The 22142-nt window shown below is 47.0% G+C and overlaps 1 protein-coding gene across 1 annotated transcript in view; it reads right to left on the bottom strand.

Moving 5' to 3' along the window:
* The window catches only part of LOC147679844 (calcium/calmodulin-dependent protein kinase type II subunit beta-like), an 820445-nt gene extending 799920 nt beyond the window's left edge, over window positions 1–20525 (bottom strand). Inside the window, exon 1 of the mRNA XM_086942481.1 lies at window positions 20155–20525. Within this exon, the coding sequence (XP_086798607.1) occupies window positions 20155–20219 (65 nt within the window). The 5' untranslated portion in view covers window positions 20220–20525. The remainder of the gene's footprint in view (window positions 1–20154) is intronic.
* Window positions 20526–22142: the final 1617 nt, after the last annotated feature.

Below are 22142 nucleotides of genomic sequence, written 5' to 3' on the forward strand. Positions count from 1 at the left end.
AGATTAGCATGCCAAGATGGTCACAGATGCTGTGAGATTGGCTACCGGCAAGCAAGCCAGGCCGAAGACTGCTGTAATGCCAGAAACCGGTCCCCGGAAGCTTGTTTCCTTTCCAGTAAAAGAATTGGTTTGGTAGTTTGGTCTGCCCTGTTCCCATGATGCACTGGGCCAGGGACAGACTAATTTGCATGTAGCCAGGTTCTGAGCTGGGATGGTGCAGTGAGCTAAAAAACGGTGATGGATCAAGCCCTGATCTGTTGACTGGGTAGGAGTGTTCTGCTTAATTCAGATACTCTGTCCATCACCACCCCCTTTTCTAAATAGATTGGCTACCAAGACATTGGTATTAACCCTTGCATGCATTACCACTCCCAGGTACAAAACAATAGGCGAAACTTAAAAGTTGCATAGATTCTGCTCTTCTTTATAATGGAGTGTATCTCTATGCTGGGATTAGTCTTTTTTCCAAACTCTTCTTATTATTACTTTTACGGAACACATGTATAAAGTAAACAGCATTAAATTGACACAGTTCTCACAGACCCTGAGACTCCACAACTTCCCTTCACCCAGCCCCACAGGTTGGCCCCCAGTCCAAAATGTCCCAGGCGTTCTGCAGCACCATTGGTTGGGACAACAGGGACACATAGACCCGCCCTCGATAATCATTCCAATTCCCCAGATCTTCATCCATTTATGAGAGCAACCCCTGCCTTTGTAGACAACCGTTTCTACTAACATACACAAGTCCATGTCCTATTTCCAAGCATCTAGTTGTGGGGCTTAACTTGCCCACCATAAACGTGCTATATTGCGTTTGGCAATCATTAAACCCAACGTCATCGATAGCTGTTCAATGTGGTTGGGGTCAGTGGCCTCCCAGATATTCAGAAGACATCACTTTGGTGAAGCTCAAGCCTCACTCCCAGACATTGTTTAAAACAACGGATGACTGCTTCCCAACAATGTTGAATGACCGGGCACTCCTAGATCATAAGGAAAAATGTATCTATAAGCCCAGAGTTCCTGGGGTACAATGCGGATGCCGCCCATCCCTTTTTTACCATTGTGGTACATGCATAGTAGGATCTGCGTAAAATCTTTAGTTGCACCAGACAGAATCTAGAGCGAATGGCCACCTCTCGGGGTATTGCCATCTCTTTACGCCATTCATCATCCTGTATACCTCCAAGATCCCTCTCCTAATGTTCATGGAGACATTCCAGGGCATCTGGGGAATTAACCAACTTGCGATAGGTGAGGAAGATAGCTTTGTTAGGCATATAGTCAGTCAATAATCTGTCTTTTAGAGGGGAGTTTTCAGGAAGCTCCTCTCAGTCGGTAAAACTTTTTGCTGGGCATGCCGAATTTGTAGAAGCAAAAGCTTTCAGTGGACGCCAGGCGATATTGGTCTTGGAGCTCAGCAAGTGGGACTCACCTTCCCTTGTGTCCAGAGGTCCCTCCCCTTGGGGAGGCCAATAAGGTCCCATTTAGTGATATCTGGGCGTCCCCCCCACGTACCTAGTTGTGCAGTGTCCCATAGGGGGAGAGGCCTGTGTAATCTTGCCACGCCAACCCAGAGCATTAAGTGCTGTGTGCCATAGGGTGAGTGCAACACTGGTCAGATAAGGGAGGGGTTTGTGATGTTGCACAGCATAGGTGGCTCTCAGGTAGCCTCCCGGGTGCAGGACAGGTCTGTTAAACAGGTAGGCTGATTCCGACAATGAAATATGAACCCATTGACTGACACCAGAGTTGCGACGCCCAATAATACTGGTTTACGTCTGGCAGGGCTATTCCCCCCTTGTAAACACCCCTAGTTAGCTTTTAGTACGCGACTATGCTGTGATTATTGCATACGTTATTTAAACATATACTCTTCTCAGTTGTCCTTGGGATTAGCGCTTCACTACATACAGTTCATTAAGAAATAAAATAATACGCGAAGGAGAATGTGATGTTTATTTGCATAAAGAGAACAACTCTCAAATGGGGGTGTGATTGAAAATGGAGAATGGGTTAAGGACCAGGGATAATTGAAGATCGTCAAAGAATATGAATACCTGCATGCTCAATTTGACCATCATTGTGCTAAAAGAGCGTGTAGATAGAACTGTTTCTATGGCAACAGTAAAGGCTGCTTTCCTAAAGATATTCAATGCAGGTTTGAGGGTTAAGTCAAAACTCAGGATTTACAGCGGCTGATTTAGAATTAACCCACCAAAAAACGCTCAGATGCAAACCAAAAAAATAAAAGTCATAAAAATGTATGTTGGTGTTGGAGGCAATATAATGCGTTTGGGAAAATACACACGTTGCATAAGTTAGGAATTCATTAGAGCAGGTGTTTAACCTAACAATTCCAAAATCACAATTCTTTTTATGATGTACACGTTTAAAAATCCTAAAGGAAAAAAATGGCTGAATGAGTTACCTTTAAAATGGAAATATTTCTAACTCCGATCCTGATAAAATTACAAATACAACAGCAGAGTATTTACAGAACCAAGAGAACGTTAGTGCATGCTGCACCAGAATGGATGTACATATGAATAGAGAGATCTGGGCCAATTACTGCATTAGCCTAATCCATAACTTAATGTGTTTTCTCTTAAAGGAGAAATTAAGTTAAACTTGGAAAAATAAATGGTTTGGATTGGAAATGCATCCTTGGATATTATTTTTCTTTCCAACACTAAAAATTACAATGATTGGTTTTGGGTGCCAGTGCAACAATGTGTCTTTCTAAAGAAGAGGTTGGCCTAAGCAAGGGCAGATGGACTGAAATGGAAAAACATATCTAAATGGGAGGCGTCATTGTACCTACACTACAGTTCAGATCAAGCATCTGACTAGTAGCTTGTGCCCTACTGGTAGCTCTCCAGCTCCCTGCGAGTACCTGTGTGTGCAGCCCAGCCTACTTACCTAGGAAATTTTGCTAGGTTGAATTAATATGTATACCAACATTAAAAAGCGAGTATTCAAGCTGACATTTTTTCTCAAAACCCCCAATTTCCACACTATATTTAAAAACTGATATTTGAATAATCAATTACGCAGCATTTGGAGATTATGAGTAATAATATTACCTTATTATTACCTTGGTGCCAAGGGCATCGCAGATGTGGCTGTTATGTATAACCCTTATAGAAGCTTTAGAAATTAAAAAGCCTGCTTTGCCTTACTGCTAGTAATCTTGCACTGAGGTGATCATGTATGGTAATATTGCATAGGGTGGCCACTAATAAAATCTTTTCTTATGTGTATTGCACTAAAATTATTAGCTCGGGATGATCTTCATTGAACATAAGTAGCTCTTAGTACTGAAAGGGTTAGAGACCCCTGGTTTAGATTCTGCTAATTTCCTTCTGAATATGTTCCAAGTATGTGGCTTGGAAGTAGAAGCTGCATTCAATCCTTTTTATTTTTAAGGACACCGTTTGAAGGAAAGTAAAAAAACATTATCCATTTTATTCCGCTAAAGGTCAATTCTATATCTAGGCAAATATTACACTTAACAGCTGAGCAGCTTGTTACAATTATTATTACAATAAGCACTTTAAAAACGTCATGCAAGTACAGACGTTTATAAGGAAAAAATAGCACCTTGGCACAGATTACGAGTGCCCTGTGATAATCATTGTTCTCCAGTAGAATTTCTGTTACTTGGGGTCCAGCAATTCCAGGGGTTGCAGGGTTGTAGTGAATACCATGGAAAACCCCTATTTACTGTCGATTACGGAATGTTTTTGCCAGTTACTTGCTTTCAGCAGATGAAATCTCCAGGTGAAATACCCTAGATCTTGGTATTCCCACAGAACTTATAATTCCGAAGAGCCAGGTAACACTTGTTATCGGCCCTATCGAAATTATCAGGTCACTTATAATGACGGCCTCAGAAGGAACACTAATGGACTTCATTTCTTATTGATTTCGAATTTTTTTTTAAAAAATTAACGGTAAAGAACTTACTGTTCACAAATACTGATCTGATTTCGGAAAGAGCTGGTAGAAGATAAATATATCCCACATTCTAAACAGGGGAGTAAAATATGTTCAAATTATGGTAGAACTACAGTCCTGCTTATTTGTAGAAGAATCAAGATGGGCGATTGGAATCGCAGGCTTCCTAGTGTGTACTGCTGGATTATACGCCTGAGAGTGGTGCCTCTTGACCAAGAGTCCTTGGAATTACATTTGTGCTTCCATGATCATCATGGAGCAGTGGGGCATGTTGAGTGTAGAGAACCCTGAAAACACCTGCAAGGTATCTTTGGAAGGAATGGAGAAACGCTGTCAGGGCTTCATGTGTTTTGATATACGTGGAGAAAGGTAATTGGCTGCAAGTTAAGGTGGACAATTTGAAACCCATACCATGTTCCAGGGCTATGTGACTCATTACAAATCAAAATCTAGATAACACAGGTCCTTATTTCATTCAACATTTCCTCTACTTCTATGGTTCATTTTCTGTTCTAAAAAAATAGCCTTAAGAACAGATGATCTTACACGTCTCAAAGAGATGATATCAACACCAGTACTAGGAGATATAAAGTTGATCAATAGCATACCATCATGAGCACATATAAGGTGGTCAGCTTTTTCAGAAAAAAGGGATTGTGAATTACATATCCACAGACCAGGAATAGGTGGTGAATCGCTCGTATAATTTTCATGAACCAACAAGACACCCTGCTTACAGCAGAAACATTTAATACCGATTGTTCCCAAAGGTTTGCAACCTGTTTTAAAGTTGCAACTATTAAATCAAAATCAGATAGATCTGTTGAGTAGCAGACTTCTATCACAGTGAATATACCGACATCCTGCATTCATGACAACCAGCAGTACTAAAATGCATTTCCCCTGGGTAATGAGGGGTGCATAACGAAGCATGTGCAACACCTGATACTGCTTTAAGTTTGTGTCTGAAAGTGGCAAATGTAGTGCATGCTTAAGAGAATTCTCAAAGTAAGTCCGAGCACGTGAATAAGTGTCCTGAGCACTTTAGTTTGCATGTATTGTAAGAATTCTAGGAAAATAATTTGGTCTGTGCTTAAATTGGCTAAACCGTTATACAGGATCCATAAGCACAGCAACATCTCAGATTGAAAAATCTTTTTGGATAAGGACATAGTGAAGGAAGAGTATATGCCAGCTGCCAGATGTGACCATCTATGGGTCCTCATGTGTGGGTGAAAAGTACCAGAGCTACAGGGATTAGAATCCTTCTTCTCACATTTAGTCATTCGATGAGTGACATGTTGGGACAAAGACCAGAGCAGACCTCGTTTCCCCACTGAAATGGATCAAAACTTTCAATAGGTTTAATCGGACGTGGTCGGAATGTGTATTGGTAACGAGGCTTATATTGGAGGGAAATTTCCTCCAGTATTAAATTACCATTCTGCTCAAATCAACACTGGGACGGTATCCCAAATATACACAATACCACGGGCAGTAATAAAATACAGCTAGCTCAACATGTATGCAGATAGAAACAAAAATACCAACAGGAGTTATATTTATGGCCATATGTTAAAAAAAAAAACGCTCTCCCAATAATATATTTCAATTTCAGGAGCACGGATAGAGCCACTGTGACTGCAGAAAGATTTCTGCAACACCGCTTGAGTGATTAGTGGCCAAAACGAACCAGAGCCTCCGGCTGCTGGAAGCGGTCATGGGCTTTAACCATTTTAAGAATGTAAAGTCAATCAGTTCTGAGCGCTATTTTATTATGTGATTGGAACTTCCGGCAGAAATGCATTCACCGTCTGAGGTAGGTCATTTTAAAACGAATGTTGACACGCAGAGCGGATTTGTACAGCCTGGCTATATTTCAGACTTCTCCAATGATTATTTACCAATGCAATGTAAACTGGAAAATAATGATATGATTAGACCACCTCCATAAAGATGCCTTATGTACCAAAATGAGCCGGATTACTTCCCCCATTGTCTTTGCACGTGCCACTCTACCAGGTACTGAGGTAGAAGAGTGAGTAGGGAGGCTTGTGGTTTCATCTCTCAGGCAATGAAGATGTATTTTGGACCCCCTCTCCAGATTGAGACCTCCTTCCCCTAAACCACCTCTGGATAACATTGTATTTGTCAATATGTGAAAACGCTGCTATGTTTTTTGCATTCTTTATATGAAAATCTGAATAAACTAATTTTGAATTAAAAAAAAAGTTTCAAAAGTCAGATGTATGACCCATCCTAAAGCAATAGTGCACTGACCTCATCCGGTAATGAACAGTGGCGTGAAGGGAAGTAAAGTTACAACTGGACTAGACCAGCTGCTAAACATTTAGCTCCTTATGCCATAGGAGAGCCGAAGCGGTTGCAAATGAGAATGTGCTGCAGTGGCATGCCGACTGTGTCTTGGTGCTGAAGTAAGTCAGAGTGGAGCATGACGGCTGCAGCACAATGGACTAGAGATCAAGTGTTAAATACAGACATGTAGACATTTTCATATCTTCACATTTCCTTGGATTTCAGCATGCCTTTGGACACAAAGAGGAAAGACAGATCGAGGAATAAGACAGCTTGAGAGAGAGAAAGATTGCAAATTAAATGATCGAGAAATTGACTGATGTCTTCTCGGGCATTGCTATACTCCTTATCCTGTGCTATGCCCCTCCCCTGCTTTCTAAGAATAGGAGATTGTATCTTACTACTGTGAAAACTAAAGAACCGGGTGTTTTCTTCAAACACTGAGAGAATGGTAGATCTTCCCTACTGAGACCAACCATCAGCCTGAACTTTGAGACAGCTGCTGCAGGACTCAAATGTGGGTGACTATTGTCGTTTATGGTCTGTGTGAAACTGCGGATGTTGCAGAAGCTGTATTTCAGTATGTGTCTTATTCTCTGCTATTTATATATATTGCCCTTGTATATCACACTGACACCTGTTTCTGGAGCTAGCTCGGATTGTCTTTTGCACTAAAACAAAATACCTTACCTAACAAGGTAATCGCATATGAGCCATGCTTCTATGAAGGTCCTTCCTGGTTTCATTGTGAAATAAGAAATTGTTCTGCTATTCATTTTTCTGAATTCCGCTTCACATGTTGAAAAACATCGAACGCAACATTGATAGCAACAGAACTTTAAAATGTGTACTTTTAATGCACAAAGTCTTTTATTTTCACAAACTAAATATGTTACCTGTGTTGGTCCTAAACCACACACAGAGGCTCATTAAACCGTTATTGCTCTTGGATTTGTCTCCTGTATTTTGGAGTGCTATTCTTTTCAGGGGTACACTGATCCAGCAGCATTCATGCACTTGTGACAAGGGGAGCATCACTATCCACACAAACGTACGTTCTGGGCATTTCTCATAAAGGCAATGTACGGGGGACACCACATGCCTTTGTCCAACATCTTCCATTTGGACAACAGTTCTAGACCTGGTGCCTTATTTGGTTACTGAGGAATACCCCTGACTGAACGTGCATTGGTTCTGGCATACCTTTATACTATTCTTGTAACACTTTTACCCAGTCTACAAAATGCTTGCCTTCATCCATGCTAGATTTCTGGGATATTGAGATACAATTAATTTACATACAATAAATCTATATTGAACTATTTTACACAGTCAGCGCATATACTGAAAATGTCACATGATTCTGGCACTCCTGAATCGACATTAAACACACTTTCTACTACTAATATTCAGACGTGTGTTAGGCCTTGGGATGTGTCTCTAGGCTCAACCGTTAATACAGTCCTCACTGTGCAGGTAGGCAGAATGCATAATGCCTGTTTTTCCCCTTGAAGGTTGCAAGTCAAAACCACAAACTGGGTGGGCAAAACGGTGTTAGAAAAATGTCTGCAATAACCCAAATATATACAATTAAGCTATTTGTCACTTAACTTGCAATTTAAACCCAAGACTACTATACATGGGCTGATTTAGTAGTTATTTCAGAAGATGGTGTGCTTTTTAAGCGACTTACCATGGACTGCTGGTTTCCCCAAAGAGAGTGAAGATACCAGCTGACCCCATACAGTCTACCTCCAGCTTCTCCATTCATGCTTGGGGTAATCTAACTTTCCCCTGCAGACCTCACAGTGAGAGATTTCAACTGGTTCTCTGCTTGCTCCTCTCCCGTATATGTTGCCCAGAACTAGTAGCATTAACACGCAGACGAGACACTCGTGTCCCAGGGGAAGAATGGTCTGGTAGCTTTGTATCAAAGGAGGGACCGTGACTGTGAAGCACTCAAACTTAGTTGACATGATGACACACAATGAAGGAAAGAGCCAGAGACCTTTATTTTCAGCCCCTCAGCCGCAAACAACTAGCTTCTACTGAACTCTTCTTCAAAACAAAGCTATCTTAATTCAAAGTCTACATTCTACACATGCATTCCAACCCCCGCTTCAGGCGGCAAGAAAGGAGCAAGATCCCACAGCTACATTTCCCAGACAGCAACTTACTCATTCGAAGACGGAAGCATGGTTTTACTTGAGAGACCAAAAGCCAGATGTTGGACAATTCAGCTGTTCCTATTTTGTCCATCACTTGACAGAACATGGCCTTTTCACTTTAAAGGATACCTGGGATTTGTGCACTTTACGCTTGAAATCCCGGTCCATCCCTGCTCTAAAAGAGTAAAATCACATTTTTAACATCTATACAAGCTCTAAACTGAATCTCTTAAAATTTTCGAATAAAAAAAAAAAAAAAAGGGATGACGCCTTTTATTTCATGTATAATACCACACTAGAAGGGAGAGAGGTCCTTAAAACCTATGCCCCCTCCTCCCTAAACAATAACATGTTAGCTAAAGAATATGGATGATTAGCCCTATTCCTTCACGTTAACATGTTTGACTTTTATTCCACGATAGAAGTACCCTTTTGGCTTTTTCTAGAACTGGGATACACTTGACCATTCTCATGTACCTCTTAAAGTACACTTGGTGCTCTAGAAACCTGACAGCCTATGATAAGGCCACTCTCCTCAACTAGGGGGACAGAGAATGCGTTCAATGAGGAGAGTGGGGTGCAGTACCTGTGTTGGAGCACCTCTTGAACCGGCGCCTAATATTGCAAGAGTGATCCCTGGTCATGAGGGCAATCACTCTGCAGTCTTACTAACAGTACTTAACCCTGCCATTATCAAGGCCAACTATTGAAAGACCTTACTGTGGAGTGGTATTCCTTAAGAACTGTAAGTGTTGCCCAGCTTCAGGGCAACATAAAAGTCACACTTCGATATGGCGGAAGCGGAGCGCAGCCTCCCTGTTCCCAGCGTGGTGAGCCTCATCCATTAGGAGGCCGCGAGGAGATCTGCATAGGGAGTTCTAATCAACAGCAGTCATTGCTGCCTACACAGGTCCCTACCCTCACCAGCGACTCCTCACTCACCATGCAGACCTCCACCGGTCTTATGCCCCCGCCTGCCTAAATGCAGGTGCCCAAATAAGAGGTGCTTGTAGCTGTAATATTGTACATCTACCAACTTCACCTTTTCTAATTCATCAACAATCTTAATAGGCACTAGGGACACCAACCCCCAGGGCATTTTTTAAATGAGAGGGCCCTGGGGACCTCATCCCCCAGGGGACATTACTAAAATAAGGGGAGAGGGCATGCAGCCATCCTCCCAGAGCACTTTAGGTCCTGGGGACCCCATTCCTCAGGGCCAACCGTGAAAAGGGGTGGATGTACTCACCACGCCCCCTCTCGAGACGTTATCGGCCTAGGGAACCCTATTCACGGGGCCTGTACCATTTAAAGTTGGGTGCCCTGGTGCCCACCCAGGGCACCCACTATACAGTAGTTTGAGGCCGTGGGAAGACACCAAGGCCCCTGTGGTCCCTGCAAGCTCCTCACATGCAGCGGGAGTCGGCATTGCTCCTGCCTGCAGGGAGCAGCTACTAATGCTGCCGCCTGTGGGAGGGAGCAATATTTTGATCCATTTCCCTGTCCACATTGGTGCAGGAGGGTGCATTTTCAAAGCTCCTGAATGCTCTAGCATGGTGGAAAGTTAAAAATGCTTGTGCCAAATCGGAGCAAACAGTTTTCTCGGCCCCCGTCCCTATCTTAAAAACGTTAGGCCTAGTAGTGGGCTCCCTGGGGTCTGTCATGGCTCAAGGAGGGAGCTGCACATTGAACTTGTTCATCTGAGAGAGGCTTCCAGCTGCTGATTCCTTCCCTTAAAACAGATACCCAAACAATAGCCCCCCTCCCGCCCCCGAAGTGAGTCTGCAAAACAATTTCATACCAAAAAGTCCTGCAGGAACAAATTAGCAAAGTGTCCGTACCAGCGGACCAGACTGTCCAGGCAGTAGTGCCTTGTGGACGTGTGCATAGAAGCCCACGTTACTGCTGCTGATGTCCAGGACCGGGACTCCGTGTGCTAACGCAGTGGTCCCAGTCATGCTGTGGTGGAATGAGCACACAAGCCCTCAGGGGGTTGGTTCTTGGCCAATGCGTAGCAGAATTTAATGTAGAGCACAATCCATCGGAAGAAGGTCTGCTGCTGCATGGCCTTTCCCTTCTTCGCTAACCTTTTAAGGTGCCCTGAACAGAGTCCTGCTGGGCAAGGGAAAGAAAGAAGAACCTGGGAAAGGGAGGGGGGGGTCAGAAAGGGGATCAATCAGCTTTTCTGCACACCATGCCACAAATTTGTCCCACTTGTCGGCAAATACTGTTTTAGTGGTGGGACGCCTGGCTACCAGAACATTTCAGACTTCTGGTAGAAGGTCGAAAGCTGTTAGCTGTTGCCGCTAAATCTCCACGCAAGTAGGTGAATTGCTGACAGCACGGATGGAGAGCACTCCCCTGCTGCTGCCACAGAAGAAGATCCTCCAGAAGAGACAGCCCGATTGAAGGACCAATGGCCATACTCCACAGTTCAAGATACCAAACTCACCAAGCCCATTTCAAAGCCACAAAGAGGACTTCCTTGCCCGGTCGTTCCTGATCTTCTGGGCAGGAGTGGTATGAACGGAAAGGCAGATAGGAGGCTTGAGCCTCATTAGAGACAAAAAACATCTTTGAACGAGAGCCGCCTTGGAAAGAACAGCATACAGAACTGCTTACAGTGCTCATTTTTGGTGGTGGTGAACAGATCTAACCAAGGTTCTCTCTCCCCGCTACTAAAAGAGACCTTGCACCACCATTGGAGAGCTGGCCAAGTGTTGAACCACCAGCGAAATGCCTGGACGTTCTACACATGCCCAGAGATGCAGGGCCTCTTGCCAAAGGGTCCACAACCCCACCCGCCCTGTTTGTTGTAGTACCACATGGTGGTTGCGGTGTTGTCTGTGAACACCTGCACTAGCCTTCCCTTGATGGAGGGTAGAAAGGCCTTTAACGCTAGCCAGACCTTGATGGAGGGTAGAAAGGCCTTTAACGCTAGCTAGATCGCCCGGAGCTCCAGAAGGTTGATGTGGAGTCCACATTACGTCAGAGACCAGAGACCTCCAATCTCCACCTCTTCCAGATGGCTACCCCATCCCAGGTGTGATGCATCTGTTACTACTGTCATATTTGGTTGGGGGAAGGAAAAGGGGTCTGCCATTTACCAAACAGTGGTTTGTTAACCACTACTGCAGACCTATTGCAGTTCCCTCAGACATCTGGACAATGTCGGAGACACTACCCTGATGCTGTGCCGACTAGAACTTCAGGTCCCACTCCAGCACCTGCATATGCTAGCAGACATGTTGCTGGATGTAGGAGGCTTTGAGGCCCACCAGCCTCACTGTCAATCTCACCAAAATCCAGTATCATAGCCTGAACAGCCTGGACTCGCCATTCGGGAGGATAGGCCCAAAACTGCACTGTGTCCAGAATAGTTCAGATGAAGGGAGCATCTTACAAGGAGTCGGTGTAACTTCCGCATGTTGACAGTGAACCCCAGCGAATGGAGGAGGTCTGATGTAGTCTGGAGGTGAGAGATAGCCTGGGGCAAACCCTTCAATAGCCAGTCGTTGAGATGGGGTTGAGATGGGGGAAAGCTGGCACCCCAGATCTGCCCAAATGAGCTGCGACCACTGCCATCACTTTGGTGAACGCCCGAGGGGCGCTGTGGAGGCCAAAAGCGAGCACAGCAAACAAAGTATTCACAGCCCACTGTGTATCTGCAGGTAATGCCGGTGGGCAGACAAAACGGGGATGTGGAAATATGCATCCTGCAAGTTAAACGTTACCATCCAGTCTCCTGGGTCCAGAGCAGATAGAACTAGAGCGAGCATGAGCATTTTAAACTTCTCATTCTTGAGGAAGAAGAGAGCTCAGGTCTAGAATAGGACAAATGCCTGCATCCTTCTTGGCTCCCTTTGCCAAGAGTCATCACTTCCTTGCGGAGCAAGGAAAGATAGTCCTCCGTCAACCTGTCGCAAGCAGGTGGCATGGGGGAGAGGTAGTCTCGAAGGGGAGGGAGTAGCCCCTCCGGACAGTCAGCAGAATCCATCGGTCTGCTGTTCTAGACCTCCTCTGGGGCAGGTGATGGTGCATTCTGCCTTCCACTGGGTCCCCGTGATGGTAAGAGGGCAAGATATAAGGGTTGGAGGCTGAGGGGGTAGGGGGGAGGTGGAGGTGGGCCTGCCCAACTTTTGAATGCCAGACCCATGAGGTCTGTGGGTACTGCGTCCTCGTCCATGCTGTCTGGGAAACGTGCATGTTGCTGCAGCTGGTCAAGTACAGACTGCAGCTGGACACCCGTTCTGTGTCCAGGAAAAGAGCAAAATGCGGATTGGGGTGACGAGGTGCCATGGAAAGGTCCAAGGGCCTAGCCATAGCCCTGCTGCCCTTTAAGAACCCCAGCACTGAATCGGCCTTGTCTTTAAAGTGACAGGAGCCATCAAAGATCATGTCATAAGAGAAGCTTGGACATGCTTTAAAATTATATACACATATATATATTCCACTGCTTGGCTCGCTTCCCCTTCGCTAGGCGCTCCTTGGTTCTCGGTCGCGTTTCTCCTGCGGTTGAGCCAACCGCTGTTAATTTGCACAGGGTCTCCCCGGTCCCGGGGAGGGGTGGAGTCGCTGAAAGACGGAACTGACACGCTTTTTTCAGTAGTGGTTGTTTATTTCATCAATCGTGTGGGGGTTTAAACAACAAAAATTAACCAACGCGTTTCGACAGCGTCCGCTGTCTTGATCACGGTTGGTTAATTTTTGTTGTTTAAACCCCCACACGATTGATGAAATAAACAACCACTACTGAAAAAAGCGTGTCAGTTCCGTCTTTCAGCGACTCCACCCCTCCCCGGGACCGGGGAGACCCTGTGCAAACACATATATATATATATATATTATATATATATATATATATCCAAAGATTACCCCGACCACTTCCAGCAAGCACCTGGCGAGGAAGAAGACTCAGGCCTCTGCAGCAGATTTTCAGGCAAAAAATAACTTTATTGTTCACTTCTCACAACGACGCGTTTCGGGCTGTGCAGCCCTTGATAGATATATATATATGGCACTGCAAGGTCACTGTCAATGAAAGCGCTGTTCCCAGCCAGTCTGAGGGATCCAGTCCACAATGAATCTTGAACTTAGCTACATCTCTCCCATTGGCAACAGCCTGGAAAGCATGGGCAGCACCTGCACAACCGAATCCCATAGAGCATTGGAGTAACGGCCCAAAAGGCACACTGTGTTCAGAGACTGTAGTGCCAGGCTGGTGGAAAAAAACATCTTCCCTAAGATGTCCTGCCTCTTGGATTACCTATCCGGTGGAATGGTAGGGAATGTGCCAGGATTTACATTGGAGGCAGAAGTTTGAACCACCAATTTTCACTAGGGTAGGGGTTTTGTGAGGAAATTGGGGTCACCAGGACAGGGTTGTGGGCAATCGCACTTTTCACAGAAGACAGTGTTGGGCTTGGGACCAGGTCCCAAGCAGGAAATCAATAAGGGCATCATTTAAAAGGAGAGGGTTTTTCTTGGCTAAAGCATTTCCATAAAGACGTTCACCTTGGATGCCACTGAGGGGCGGCTAAGGTCCAGGACCTCGGTCACCCTCCTCACCACCATTGCAAAGGATGCTCCCTCCCCTGTAGCCAGAGTCAGGGGAGAAAGCATACCAGTATCTAGAAAAGTGTCCAATCCACTGACCTCTGCCTAGTCCTCACACCAGTCCATCTGTGGATCTAAGGCCTGTTATTCCTATAGATCCAGTGACCCCTTCAAACCCTCACTGAGTCCTTGCCAATAGGAATAGGGCTCAAGCTCTAGCCTGGAAGGCATTGCTCCAGTCATCACCAGAGTTGGCATCACATGGACTCAAAACTCCTGGAGTGGAGCAGGGTGGAGAAATACAAACTTGGGATTTAAAACATAACAGTGATTGGGATTTAAAGCATAACGATTGGAGTGGTCTTTACTACTCAGAACCATTGCTTGTTTATCCATTTTTATACAATCCTAGACTAATGACAGCTTGTGGGAAAAATACTAAGGTTCTGAAGCTGTGCTTTGCAGTTTCCATGCAGCTGTTTGTTGATAGCTCAGGAGGTTGCTGTGGACTGTGACTTACCTGCAGTTCAGATAACAAAAGACTACACATAAAATACAGTTATGTGACCCGAATGTTTTTTTTGCAGTTGTATATTTTGCTAACTCGACCTAAAGGCTTTAAAGCGCTTAGTAGGCAGTGGGAGAGTAAATGATTTGCTAGAATCGCAGGATGTTGAGCAGACGCCGAGATTTGAACCGGGTTATTCAGCTGCATAGTCAGCAGCTCTGTCCTTTATGCCACTTCCTCTCCATGTTACATGGTGGTGTGACTTTTTAAGAGGCACATTAACCCTGATCCCCACTTTAGGATGAGCCAAAACTGCAACTAAAGAAAACTCCATCTCTCCTGCAGGTACATTATTCACCAGCCCTATCTTGACATTTTTATTGTACGTTGAGAATTGCTGGGAATTAGGAACATTAGAAGCTCTGCAACAAATGGAATTAACTCAATGATGTTTCAAACTGTAGCCGCCACACCCTTCTCCACTTGGCCCCAGTGCTGTGCCCTAAAACTAGCACTGGGTAAGAATTGCAGGCTAAGTGTAAATGAGTGAACTGCAGCAGGGCCCGTGTTTGTCTGAGAGTCCAATGGCTCAAGTATTAGGGCCTCCTACACTGACTGGCCTTTGATGTATGCCGGTTTATTTGCACATTATACACCGACAGAGAAAGGCTCGCAGAACCCAGCTGTTCCTTTGGCTCCACTGTCAACCTCTATTACCAAAGACATATTTCAAATTGTTTTAGTATAGTCGAGAAGAACTGAAACAAGCATTTGAAATGCAATAGGTCTTACATTTACATCAGTTTGAACTATTGGTATTGTACATTAAAATGCCTTTTATTTATGTTTTGGTTTTTAAAACATAAATAAAAGGCATTGTCATTTACAATGCTAATAGATTACACTCTCACAAATGCGAGATCTATTGCACTCCAAATGCTTGTTTGTAAAAGCGCCATATGCTGAGCTTTCACTTTAATGGCGGCCTCGCCACTTTCGTTAGACAGTCCGCGTCTAAAGAAAGGTGCTCAATCACCATTAAAGTGAAAGCACGGTATGGGGCGATTTTACAACATCAAAAAAACTAAAAAGCATTTAAGTAGATAAACAAATGAAAGCACCCCATGCCGCGCTTTGAGTTTAATGGTGGCCAAGCCCCTTTCCTTAAGATGCGTCTCGTGTAAAGAAAGGTGCGTTGCCGCCATTAAAGTGAAAGTATGGTATAGGAACTTTTAAGAATAAAAAGCATTTGTTAAGCAGCATAGAGTGTGCAGAAGTGATGGGCTGTGCAGGGAGCATTTTTTAAAGATAAAGCACAGCGTCCATGATAGAGCGCCACGCTGTCATTAAAACAGGGTGAGTTAGGAAGAGTCTGTCATACCTGCAAAAGCAGCTAGATTAAAGACATTATAGAATACAGTGCTCAGAAATTAGCTAAAACAGACTGTATAACACAAGTAAAAAGTCCAGTCTTCATGTGAGGTTCAAATGCAGACAAGGCGTTACTAATGTGGGACTAACAAGCCTATTAACGAATCAGAAGCAACCATTTAGAAAGGACAGTAGCAGGAGCCAATTGAAAAGATGGGTGGATAGTGGGCGGAGCTTCACCTCCATACCTGAATATGGCATGCCACTCAGAGCAGCGAATGCGCTGCCCAGGCTCGACCTAAAAACAGACTTCAGTAATCAGAATTCTCTGGGGTCGCACAGTAGACCAGTATTAATTAAATGTGGTGAAAGGAAGGTGTCTGTGAGAGCACTGGTGTAACACGTGTACTATGGGAATTCAAGGTACTAAGGGGGTACACTTCAGGGGCCATAGCCAGTACTAGCAGGAGAGCACAAGTGACTTGTACAACCAGTCCAAGAGTATTGTTTGCCCGGAGCAAAACAAGGCGTGCGCTCCCAGTTTAACATACACTGCACTGCTAAACACGATCATTAGCAAAAAAATGAATTTACAAGCTCCCAGCAGGTTTCCTAGCGCCTGGGGACAGGTGTCAGACAAGGATGGCTCACGGACGTGCTCTAGGAAAGGCCAGCTCTGGGTGACAGTATGTATTATATTTTAAGAATAGCATAGAGCTCTAACCTATACTGTGGGGATCGATATGTTAAGCAATATTGAAATATTCACAACCCTTTAATGGGTCACACTAATAATCCTCATTTAAAAGGTCACTGCAGGGAGCAAGATCAGCGGCCTGAGTGGTAGAGTCACTGGGCGAGTCTGCTCTGCCCTAGGCATAACCTGTTAGAACGCGTCCTGCCTCAAGGCGCTTCACAAAATCTAAAAGTGTTGCCTTATTCCAGGCATTACCCGACGGGCTGGTTATGGCTGTGGGATACAACGTTCTACACAATAACAGCTCTCTCTGAGAGCCATAACCACACTGACGAGTTACCTGCCCGGCGGGTGTTAATAAGGAATGTTAATAACAGAGGAGGGACACAAAGAAGGTATGGGAGAACAATGTGGGGGTTCTGAAGCAAGTGGGAAGAAAGCAAGCGAAGAGACATCACAACACCCATAGCACGTACACAAACATACGCATGGGTGGACATATGAGGAAATCACGGGCAAACAAACAGGAAAGCCAGGAGCATTGACACAAAGGCAAGCACATACAGCCAGGCACACTTGTTAACACACGCAGACGAGCAGCCACGCTGACACACAAGCAAATAGTTGCACAGATACACGACAGACCGCAAGCTTCAACTGATGGAGATAGAATCGCATGCATACCACAGTCCACAACAAAGTCAGTTACACTCAGACAGAAGGAAAAACACACGAACACCTGGAAGCACGGTTTGAACACACCATAACATGAAACAATGCAGTCCAACATGCTCTAAAAATATACGAAGAAATTAGATGGCACGTGTAGCCAGACAAGACTTGATAAACCGACAAATAAGATGAATAGATCCGCGTACACCACAACTCGTTCACAGGATAGACACAAAATTGCCGCACACAATATATACACAAATTATTGCGCACATTAGAAGACAGGCAAATACGTATCCTGGTACACAGACAACGGGCAACAGGCCAACCTGCACATCGCCAAGCACAACCTTGGACTCAGGGAAATACTTAATGACAGACAGGCACCGAGAGAAACCGGCACAGAGACACGCAATCGACAGGCACAAAAACACTAAGAGGCAGGCACACAAACTGGCAAAGGCACAAAGTCAAGCAAAGAAAGACAGGCACAGAGATACGCCAACAAACGGACGCAGAAATATGAAATCGCGCAGGCACAATCCACAAACTGGCACATGGAGACATACCGACTGTCATACGAATAAAAAACAGGCACACAGACCCTGCCACAGAGACACATACAGAAGTAAATACACAAAGATGGACAAAGACGAGCACAGCGGCAAGAACACACTCAGGCCATCGAAAGTCCTAGTGCACAAACACAGAAACTCAAATGGACGCAAACGGATATCCCCAATGAAAAGAAAATAACACATTTATCAAGCACACATAATGTTGCCAGCCTACGCATACACACAACAAACACATACAGAAACGTGAGCCCCGCCAGGAAAACTAAACATGCAGAGACGAGTACTGAGTTGTGTTACGCTAGTTGACGCCATGGGGGTGGTGATACCGGTGTGACCAGTAGGGCAGCGCCCATAATGCACCAGTGTGGGGTCAGTGGTACTCGGTGTGGCCTGTCAAACATATCCCACGCTGCACCTCTGTGTAGTATCCGATGGCGGTGCTGACTGCGGCTAGTCGGGCAGAGCTCGTGCTAAACCAGTGTCGAGGCTCTGGCCCTGTGCGGTCTGTTGCATTTCGGACTCCGTCCATACTGCACCCATCTGGGGCCATGGAGGTAATGCCTCGTGCGGCTGCTCGGCATTATATATATATATCACTAATGCATGTACTTGCTGCAGCCGATCGGATATTAATGCGGTGCCGGTTGAGGCCGCAGCAGGCCAGACAGGCAAAGACCATTCTGAGCCAGTGTGGGTCTTGAACTGTGACGCTAGTGCTGCATGCAGGGGGATCAGCCCCAGCCCACACTGCATCAGCGTGGGTCTGTATTGCCAGACGTGGACTGTCAAGCACAACAGCCCACGCTGCACAAATGTTGGGGGTCTGTGGGGCGTACCACTGCAGACTGAATGAAACCTGCACCAGAATGAGCTCTCTGCAGCCGGTGCTGGGTGCGGCTGGTCGATGAGAGCCCACACTGCAGCAGCAGCACACAGGCCAGCTGCCACCGAGCTCGAGCTGCGTGCCGCGGAGCAGGCTGTGCCCGCACCGCAGCAGGACAGGCCATCTGCCAGCATGCCGCTGCTAGTGCCTGCTGCGTGTGGTGGAGCTCAGCCCATACTGCAGCAGCGTGGGGCAGGCTGCCGTCATTCGCTCGCTGCTCAGTGCCACTGGTCACATGCGGCTCGCCCTACGCTTCTGCAGAGCCAGTCGGATTGGAGGCTAAAACGAGCACGGGGGAGGATTTAAAGGGAGCGAGCGATATTCAGCTACTTCCGATGAGTTTTGAGGAAAGACTATTCACTGAAAAACACGTCGTGTAACCAACCAATATTCGCGTAAAGGCCATTTTGTCCGCAGTTCTGACGAGAAACTGGGGAAATGTTCCAATACGTCACATTAAGGCCCCGTGAGGCCGCACGAATAGGAGTCACAGCACTAGACAAAGGGCGCTGGCATAACAATGAGTCTGCGTCGGTAAGAGTGTCTCGACCTCCGACCGGCTGGCGAAGCGAGGGTTCACGATCACCCTAGCCAAAAAAAAGCAGCTTCCTGCCCTGCAGGCTACCGTGGCCAAACCCACGGCAGCTGCCCCGGCGCTGCGGATCTGACAGCCGGATGCCTGTCTGACAGCCTGACGCACGGCTCTGACGACCAGGCGTGGCTGACTGAGCTCGAGCTGCAGCGGCGCGGAGTCAGCTGCCCCTCTCTGCTGGTGCGGGTCTGACGGCGGTGACACGGTCAGACAGAGGGTGCGCCGGGCCCACACGCCCCGCGATGCGCCAGCGCGGGGTCAGCTGTCTGCACCAGTGCAGGGCTGAGCCATGCAGACCCCATGCTACGGGGCACGCTGCGTGGATGCGCACTTCCGCGGCTGCCATGGCTCGGAGACAATAATATGCCACCGGTCAGACACAACAATTGCTGCACCGCCGCGCTACCACCTGGCTAATACTACAGCTCGTAGGGCCAGAGAGCTGGCTCGCGCTGTAGCAGCAGTCAGGCGCGCGCTGTACCAGCAGCCAGACAGAGCCCGTGCAATGCTAGCAGCCAGGAAGAACCCTCCACTGCACCGCCGCGTGAGGAGCACAGACCGCGCGCCGACTGCACCAGGAGGACCGGTTTTCTAAACCGGAGCATGTCTGCCGGCCGAGGGCACCGACCGGTCACTGCACCAGTGACAGGAGACGACCCCTTCCTATGCTGCGACAGCGCGCCGCCGAAACCACACACTCGGGGGGCCTGCTCCGCCAGAAGCAGATGCACCCCACCATCTTTGCCCTGCTATTGTTAGTTCGGGGGTAGGAAGCGCAGCCCGCGACGCACCATTCTGAGGCGTCTCCCTCCGCAGGGAGATGCATCGACACAGATCGCACTGCTCTTACTTGCCAATCTCCTCGTAGAGCTGGTACTCGTCGGTGAAGCGGGTGCAGGTGGCGGTGTTGGCCATGGCGATGGTGAGCGCAGCCTGGATCTCCTCCGAAAGCCCCCCTCCAAACCACTGGCGCTCCTCGAAGACACCTTTTTCAGGCTTCAGACGGCGAAAACAGTGGAACAAGCCTGCCCCTTTTCCTGGGCGTCCGAGGAGAGGGTTTGAGGTCTCCTGCCGGAGAGGGGAGGGGGCCGCGTGGAAAGGTAGATAAATAGACCTAGAGGCGGCGAAGGGGGAGGGAGGAATACAGGGGAAAAGGGAGAAGCTGCAGCAGCTAACGGGGTGCCGACTGCTTGACAGGTGCACACTGTGTGTGTGAGAGAAGGAGGGAGGGCGCAGAGAAGGAGGCGGGGACAAGAAGAGGAAGGGGGAGGGCGAACAGAGAGGGGGAGGGAAAGAGGAGGGGGAGTGCAGTGTTGCCAGGTGGGGCTATTTACCGCGCAATTGGGCGATATTTTTCCCGTTTGAGCAGGGAAATAACTCTCCTGGCGGGGTGCACGCACTTTGGCTCTGCCTGCACCAAAATTCAGAAAGCGGCGGCGCCGCCAAAGCTCCCGAACTCAGCAGAGGAGGCCCGTCAATCATTCATAGCGCGAAAGAGCTACCTATGACGGCCCTGCTAAACGCTGCTGGCCTGCCCCCTAGAGTGTCTGGACCAATGTGGTCACCAGGGACAACAACGAGCACGGCATTACGGTCACAAACACCTCCTAGAACCGCCCTTTAAGGTGTCAATCACTCTGAACCAGCTTCCCGATTGCTGCTTCTTACAGTCCCTCATTCAAGTTTGGAAATGTCCTTCATCTTTGGAAGTCGGGGAGAGTCCGCTGCTCCGCAGAACCGGGACATATGCTGTCGGGTGGCGGGAGGTAAGGCCCCGGTGCTCGAGGGATCTCTTGCCTGCTTTGCCTTGCCTCAGGGCGCAACAGTGTTGCAGGTGGGTGCATCATGCAAAGAGCCACCCCCCTTTCTTTGGAGTTAGTAATAAGTGGTCTCAGAGCTCAACATGCCCGTGTCGGATATTAGGTCACCTACCCTAGTAGTTTTATTGGATTTAGTTTTAGTAGTTAATGTAAGGTCGAACCTGGACAGTTCTTTTCCGTCGCTTCTTCCCGGAGCAGGACCTTATAACCCTGGTGCAATCGCTGGTCCTCTCCAGACTAGACTACTGCAATTCTCTTCTTACTGGCCTCCCCAAATCTCACCTGTCCCCACTTAAGTCTGTCTTCCATTCAGCAGCTCGTTTCATCTATGGGGCCAAAAGAAGCGATCACATCACACCGTTGTTATCCACCCTCCGCTGGCTTCCCTTCGAGGCTAGAGCTATCTACAAGACCGCTTGTATCACCCACAAAGCCTTGCACTCCTCCTCTCCCCGCTACCTGGTGAATAAACTGAAACTCTCTGGAGGCTCTAGACCTTCACGCAATGCCGAGAATCTACTGCTTGAACCTCCCACTTTCAAGAAGGAAAGAACAATGGCCCAATCCTTTTCAGGCAACGCAGTGAGAATCTGGAACTCGTTTCCGCCTGAGCTCCGGACCACCGCCTCCTCCCAGGCCTTCAAAAGGGACCTCAAAGTTCTCCTCCTCCAGAGACACCTCCAAAAGTAATTCACGTCCTCTTGCTATTCGGAGGAAGACTTCCCACTACTGATATTTTCTACTTTCCATGACCATGGGAGTGCCTTCCCAGTGTTTTCCTGTGGTGGGAGTGTCTGCCTTTTTGCAGTATTCTCCATGTACTTGTGTTCGGTGCCCTTTTGTAACATGCACACAACACTTTGCCCTTGTAACACACGGTTGCTACCTCTCACATGTTTTTACCTTTGATACTTGCACAAGTGCCACCTTGCCTACGTAACGCCTGTTCTTGTGCCTAGCACTTATTGCAGTATTATACCTCAAATTATACTCTGTTTTCTCTTATAACTGCCCACTT

Source organism: Lissotriton vulgaris, chromosome 11 (assembly GCF_964263255.1).
Source record: "Lissotriton vulgaris chromosome 11, aLisVul1.2, whole genome shotgun sequence".
Classification (NCBI taxonomy): domain Eukaryota; kingdom Metazoa; phylum Chordata; class Amphibia; order Caudata; family Salamandridae; genus Lissotriton; species Lissotriton vulgaris.